This window comes from Triticum aestivum, chromosome 7A (assembly GCF_018294505.1).
Source record: "Triticum aestivum cultivar Chinese Spring chromosome 7A, IWGSC CS RefSeq v2.1, whole genome shotgun sequence".
Classification (NCBI taxonomy): Eukaryota; Viridiplantae; Streptophyta; class Magnoliopsida; order Poales; family Poaceae; genus Triticum; species Triticum aestivum.
The window spans coordinates 17515883-17523095 of NC_057812.1; the positions used below are offsets into that span (position 1 = coordinate 17515883).

At 44.3% G+C, this 7213-nt stretch overlaps 1 protein-coding gene and 1 pseudogene across 2 annotated transcripts; one reads left to right on the forward strand and one right to left on the reverse strand.

The window, feature by feature from the left end:
* The first annotated feature begins 766 nt into the window (after window positions 1–766).
* Window positions 767–878, forward strand: LOC123155201 (uncharacterized; annotated as a pseudogene).
* Window positions 879–4657: 3779 nt separating this feature from the next.
* On the reverse strand, window positions 4658–6330 carry LOC123151318 (uncharacterized). 2 transcript variants are annotated; one of them, XM_044571045.1, is made up of 2 exons: window positions 5706–6330; window positions 4658–5180 (listed from the first exon to the last, which is right to left on the reverse strand). In XM_044571045.1, exons 1-2 carry the CDS (start codon window positions 6043–6045, stop codon window positions 5116–5118), a joined length of 405 nt encoding a protein of 134 aa, XP_044426980.1. In that variant the 5' UTR covers window positions 6046–6330; the 3' UTR covers window positions 4658–5115. The 2 variants fall into 2 exon arrangements, with proteins under 2 accessions (XP_044426980.1, XP_044426981.1); XM_044571046.1 differs by having other exon boundaries at window positions 4658–5191; window positions 5706–6329.
* Between the last annotated feature and the right edge of the window lie 883 nt (window positions 6331–7213).

A 7213-nucleotide genomic window follows, 5' to 3' on the forward strand; every position in this document is an offset into this window, starting at 1 on the left:
TCCTCCTAGATCGAAAATCCATCTAGCCAGTGGCGAAGCCACGTATAGGCCGTGTAGTCACTTGACTACATAGCTCTTTGGCAAAAACATCATACAGTAAGTATAAATCATGCAAAAAAAACATAAAAGTATGTACATTTGACTACACAACTTGGAAGTGACTACACATCATTTTGCTCTTGGCACCGCCACTGCATCTAGCCCTAGCGAAAGCCATGACCGGAACTACCTCCTCCGCCCTCGTCAGCACCATGAGTGCCCTCACCACCAATTCATCCTCCTCCATCTTCGCCCCATCATTCAGTACTACCCACGCCCCGTCCATTGGATCCCCACCGCAAGAGAAGCTAACCAGGAGCAATTTTCTCCTATGGAAGGCCATCGTGTTGCCGCAAATCAAGGGCACATAGATGCAACACTTCCTTGATCCGGCGAGCCTGTGCCACCGATCACCATCACCGTCACCAAGGACGGGAAAGAAGAGCAATGCGTCAATATGGCGCATGTTCTCTGGTATGCGCATCAACAACAGCTACAAGGGTACCTCATGGGGTCCCTCTCCCGAGAAGTCCTCGCCTAGGTTGTCACACTTCAGACGCCGGCCGAGTTCTAGGCGGCCATCAACGCCATGTTCGCTGCTCAAACCCAAGCCCAATCGATCAATACTCGAACTGCGCTGCATAATCTGAAGAAGGGCAACTCAAGCGTGGCGGACTACCTCACCAACACCAAGTCTCTCACGGATGAGATTGCCTGCGCTGGACCAGCCCTCTCCGATGGTGATATCATGTCCCACATCCTCGCCGGCCTTGATCTCGACTACAACCCCATCGTCTCCGCCCTTGCTGCCCGTGTGGAACCAGTCATGGTGCAAGAGCTCTACAGCCAACTCCTCTCCTTCGACGTCCGCATCAACATGCTTCACGGCCTGAACCCAAGACAGTCTTCTGCTAACGCCGCATCTCACGGGCACGCAACAAGTGGCCGAGGGAGCGGTCACCAGGGTCGCGGCCGTGCCAAGAGCAGCAGTGGCCGCTGGCGCGGCGCCCCCCAGTATGCTCGTCCAGGTTCAGGCACAGGGAGCGGAGGCTATGGCCAGCATGCAGGCGGTGGCTATGGTAAGAATCCAAGTGGAGGCAGCTCTGGCTATGGACAGCATGCAGGCAGCGGCGCTTCCTCCTCCAATACTCGTCGATCTCGTTTCCAGCTCTGTAAGAAGCCTGAGCATGAGGTAATGGACTGTTGGCACAGATTTGATGAGAACTTCGTCCCTGATGAAGGTCATGTAGCTGTAGCGATCAGGGAATAGCAAGAAGATGCCGGCATGGTCTGGTACGCTGATTCCGGTGCGACGGATCATATCACTAGCGAGCTTGAGAACCTTGCTGTTCGTGAGAAGTACTACCGTGGAGATCAAATTCACACCGCAAGCGGTGGAGGTATGGATATACATCACATTGGTCAAGCTATTATTAATTCCCCTACTTGCAAACGTGATCTTTTCTTAAATGATGTCATTCATGTTCCCCAAGCCGACAAAAATCTTGCATCTATGTCTCGCCTAACCGAAGATAACAATGTCTTCTTTGAAACTCATCCTAAATATTTTTTTATAAAGGATCGGGCAACGAGGGAGCTCATACATCACGGTAGATGCGTTGGAGGACTCTACCCCATCACATCAGGAGCTCTTAGTTGTCTTCGTCGTCGTCAAGTCTACTCCGTCGTCAAGCCATCCTTGCCAAGATGGCATCAAAGATTAGGACATCCATCTTCGGTCATTGTTAAGCAAGTAGTGAATAAAGGAAACCGTGTCTCATAGTTCAAATGAAGAGTCTGTTTGTGATGCTTGTCAATGTGCCAAGAGTCATCAACTACCATATCCTAGGTCAACTAGTGTTTCTCATGCTCCTTAAGAGCTTATTTTCAGTGATGTATGGGGTCATGCAAGAGATTCTTTTGGAAGAAAGAAATATTATGTTAGCTTCATTGACGATTTTAGTAAATTCACTTGGATATACTTGCTCAAATTCAAATCTGAAGTTTTTGCTATTTTACAAGGATTCCAAAAGCTTGTTGAACAACAATTTGGTAGAAAACACTACACCACAACACAGATGTAAGGGCAGTCAAACTGCCGGGACAAGGCACTTACAGGGGCAGTCAAACTGCCGGGAATGTTTTTCTCCCGGCAGATAGAACTGCCACGAGAACGGCTGCCGGGGATTATAATTCCCAGCAGATAGGGATGTGCCGGCAGTTTATATGCCATCATGCTGAAACTTCTCCCGGCAGTTCCTGTTCTCCCGGCAGATATTTTTTGCCAGCAATCATCAGCTTTCCCGGCAAATGATGGGCCAGGGGTGCCAAGTATCCCAATTAATAAGGCTATTAGACTCTAGTATTACATTTATTTCACATTTACATACACACCCCAATTCAAAAGATGACATCCATTCAAATAAAGCAAAAAGATTATGCAGATGCACATCGCATATATATTATAAATTCTGATCATCAAATATTTTACAAAGTTTTCAATTCATTGATTACACATGAAGACTTCCCTCATAATTTAGCATCTTTAGTCTCTAGACATCCGACAGTACAAGATGTAACAAACACAAAGAGTAAAGCCTGTAAGTTCTTCTGTGTGAGCTCAGAGCATATGGTTACGGCAAGGCGTCTTAATGAATCTTACAGGAACATTTTCAACCTGGACAGGAAGACATCAAATCACAAGTCATGTATTAGAAAACATTATATCCATTACATTTATTACGATACTCAGAATCTACAAAGATGCACCGCCCAACATTTTCTCAACAAATTTCCCTTCAAGGCATCGAGTGAATATTCGATTTAATAAAAAGCTAAAAAATGTCCGCAGTTTCAAGCCCGGGCACATGAATTAAGCACATCTAGTTGCCCTTCCTGGAAAGCATGACAACAGTTTCAGGTCTGGACAAATAATTAAACCCGTAATGGCATGGTGTGATTGCCTCTAATATTAAGTTTAGTTTCCTGATAGTGAAGACTCATCAAACTCTGTTTGAAAAAACTGCACATAAGACAATAGGAACAACGTTCGAGAAAAAAGAAGGGTCATCCACAACCTGTATGAATTTTTGACATCATAGGATCTAGTATTTTTGTATGAGCACACAAAGGCAACTAGTACAACAAAAAAATTCAAACATTTTTCCAGCATTAACTGACAGAAGTATAGAAACTAAAATGTTTGGTGTTTGGTTTAACTCAAAAGAACATACAGAGTTTTCTTAAAGGCATATATCATGATATTCAGGTGTGAGCTTCTGAGAGGTCAGAGGGAATAAAAGAACATTTTCAATGCTACTTTATATAGAGAGAAAAAGACAAGTCGGATATGAGAGAACCGTACAAAATACCCTTTCACCAATCAGATCACAAAGTAGTATCATGATTCCTGAAGAACACACACAAACATGCAAATTAGATTGCAAGTAAAGATCAATCTGTAACCATTGCAGTCATAGATACAGAAAATTAATCAAGAAATTCCAGAGTTTACTACATACAACTCTACTGCCGATTAAAAGTTTACTTCTCAAATAATGATAAAGATCTGTATTGAAGTGTAGTATCTTGGACCTTCAATCTCACAACACTGTAGGAGCAGTATACTGTAAGTTTAAAAGCTAAATAATGTCCGGACTTTCATCTTACAACAACATTATGTATGGCCTTGTTAGAGTGGAAGAACTAGACAAGACACACAAATTAAGCACATCTAGTTGCCTAGTAAGAATTTACCAGTACTAGCAGGCAGAGGCGTGGCGGACCACCGACAACTTTTTACATACGCTGTAGAGGGGCCAAATAAGATATGAGAAGAAGATTTTTTTTTATATGTATACAATCATGATCTTGTGAAGAACTGTTTCATGTATGTCTGAAGAGAGAACCCGACATCAGGTAAAGCATTTGACTCAGAAATCAGAAAGTGAGGTGCCTTACTGTGGTACAAATGGAAAAATATAACCGGAGTAAGAAAGGTCATTGTGAAGTTATATCAGACATTCAACTATTCAAGGTCCACTGAGTTGAATAATTTGTTCTTAAAAGAAGTCATACAGCAGCACGTTTGGAAAAGAATGAAAGGTGATATATAGCATACCTGATTACACATATGTAGCCTTGTACAGGAAGACTTTATGTTTTGACACATTAATAGAGTTGTTCAAGTTCGCCAAAGAAAAGAAGAACCAGGAAGCCAAGAGAAAATCCTAACATGAATGATGATAAACTGAACCAATGAAACAGGGTAGTTCGTGTACTATATAGTAATCTTGAAAATAATAAAGATATGAGAAGAGCATACAACCATAGGTGTCACGGTGATCCTTGGCAATAAATAAAATGATGTTCAAAATCACAAGTTCCAACAAAAGGTGAAAAACTTGATTCCTTTGCTAGAGACCTTGAGTTTAATTCATTCACCAGAAAATCGGCTTGTAGTGAAGCTTTGTTTTTATTCACAGGACAAAAAACAGGAAGCCAGGTTAAGTTAAAAAATTGCATTCATTGTCTTTAAAATTTCAAGAATAAAATATCGATAAGTTTGAACATTTTTGGTCAGATTTGTGATCCAGATACTCCAATATTTTGTAGAAAAAACAATGTGCACTACGAACAAATCTGGTGGGCCTTCTTCCTTTTATGTTTAGCTGAGATGACGATTGTTAAGGTTCATAGACAGCATATTATTTCATTAGAGGAAGTGTAAACACATTAAGAGGGTAAAGGGACCTTGCTAATTCTAATCATAAACAATTATAAGGTCATATACTCACTGTATTCGAAACAAAGTTAATTTTCACTGTATCTTGTTAGCATAGCAACCATTAATCTAAGCAGGCATAACTCTGAGGCAATGACTTCCTAGGTTCAAAAGCTTATGTACTATTAAAGAGTAATAGATATACACATACTTCAGGCTGGTTATGTTACTTTCTATAGTGGAGCTAACTATGGTAGTATAATCTCCATTTTTTATCGAGGGCTACATTTAACACCCCACCATTTAACATCAAAGATTCTGAATACAAAATGATAACAGTATGAGCACCATACTCATCTCGACAACATCATCAGACCATCCCTCGTCTCGTACTGCACTGTATGTTCCTTCCATGATTCTATCAAGCAGCTGAAAAGTTAATGTTGGCAAAAATTGTGGTAGCATGAGGAAAATAATTGCACTTAACATTGCATATTATCCTGGAATAACAGTTAGCCATAGTGAGTAAACTTTCTCGAGCTATATAACAAATGTCTTCAGTTGTGCAATGTCTGAACCTGAATAAAAAAAGATGGATCCATGTACCTAAAAAGGGTGGATACAGACACACGAAATTTTACTAATCATAGGAGGGTACACGTACACTAACTTGGCTGAAACCCTTTGCAAATCACGAGCACTAGGAAATTCTCGAAAAATCTACCACTGCTAGAACCAGTCTCCAATCCTTTCACTAATAGCACCTCCATCAATTTGGCAGCAAAAGAAAAAAAACAGCAATACGGAAGAATTACTAACTCGGTGGATGGGGGATGTAGGAGGGAGGGGAAATCTGGCTTCGTACTTACAACTGGACAATACCCACCGTCAGTTCTCATTGAGCAGAAAGAGAGATTCACTACATTGGCAAGGAAAATCTCACCTGCATCGGGTTTCCACCGGCACGGATCTAAGTGGAGAGGCACCGTGCTCGCCGCCATCGGGGAGGAGGGCGTGGTCGGGAGCCCCCCATGCTCGCCAGCGTGAACGGCCGCGGAGAAGAGGAGCACGATGCCATGGTGGACCCCTGGGAAGGCACTGCTTCCTCTTGCGCTTTCCGTTGCCGACGACGGCAATGGTCTGGGTGGAGGGCGGCCGACGGCCCCGACCTGGAGTGATTGGCGGCTGCGGTCACTTGGGTGCTCGGCGGCGCCGCTCTGGAGCGGTGGAGGGCGACGGCAGCACGGCTCGGCATGGAGGGCGACTGCGGCACGGCTCGGCATGCAGGGCGACGGCGGTACTGCTCGGGATGGAGGGAGGTCGGCGGCGGTGGGATGGCTGGGGGCGGCGACGGCGGTGGGGATGGCTGAGGGCGGCGGCGGCGGTGGTCTGGTGGGGGGCAGCGGCGGCGGCGGTGGCGGCGATCTGGTGGAGCGGACGAAGGATTTGGGCGTCGATTTGGGGGCGGCGCTGCTATCTGGCTTTTTCTGGGGGCGCTGCTATCTGGTGGAGGGCTGGCGCGTACGCGTTTGTTTTGGGCCAAAATTTGGTCACTCGCGCGCTTTCCCACCGTGCTTAGGCCCCGATAATTTTCGGTCTCGCAGCCGGTCCCGGCAGATTGTAAGCCGTGGTTTGGTTGTTCGGGCAGATAATGCGCCCTAAAATGTACTGGCAGTTCGTGTGCTGTCATCGCTTAAGTTCTCTCGGCGGTTTCTTTGCCCTGACATATTTGTACCGGCAGAAACAAATGTCCCGGCAGTTCTTTTGCCCTAGGTCGGATATTTCTCCCGGCAGTTAACTGCCCCCAATCAAGTGTTGTGGTGTAGTGAAAATCCTCAAAATCCAAAGTGACTTGGGAGGTGAGTATGAAAAACTCAACTCTTTCTTTCGAGATATAGGCATAGAACATCATGTATCTTGCTTGCATGCCCACCAACAAAACGGCTCTGCCAAATGTAAACATCGCCACATTGTGGAAGTTGGCATTTCTCTACTTGCACATGCATCAATGCCACTTAAGTATTGGGATGAAGCTTCCATTGCAGCCACCTATCTCATCAATCGTTTTCCTAGCAAAGTGATTAGAAATTTCACTCCTTTAGAACGATTGTTTCATCAAAAAACAGACTACAATTCTCTCAAAATATCTGGGTGTGCTTGCTATCCAAATTTACGTCCTTACAATCGCCACAAACTTGAGTTTAGTTCCAATCAATGCGTTTTTATTGGCTATAGCAATCTTCACAAAGGATACAAATGTCTTGAAGTTGCAACTGGACGCATTTATATTTCGCGCGATGTTGTTTTTGATGAAACTATACCCCCCTTTGCAAAGCTTCATCCCAATGCAGGCGCCCTTCTACGTGCTGAAATAGCACTTCTTCCAGAATTTCTCCCTAGTCCAGATCACTGGGGGAGGGGGAACTAACTAATGATACTGATCCTGTGACT

Coding starts and splice junctions, on each gene's coding strand:
- LOC123151318 (XM_044571045.1), bottom strand. CDS start 6,045: ATGCCGAGCCGTGCCGCAGTCGCCCTCCATGCCGAGCCGTGCTGCCGT. Junction 5,181..5,705: donor CCGGTGGAAACCCGATGCAG/GTGAGATTTTCC, acceptor GCTGCTTGATAG/AATCATGGAAGGAACATACA.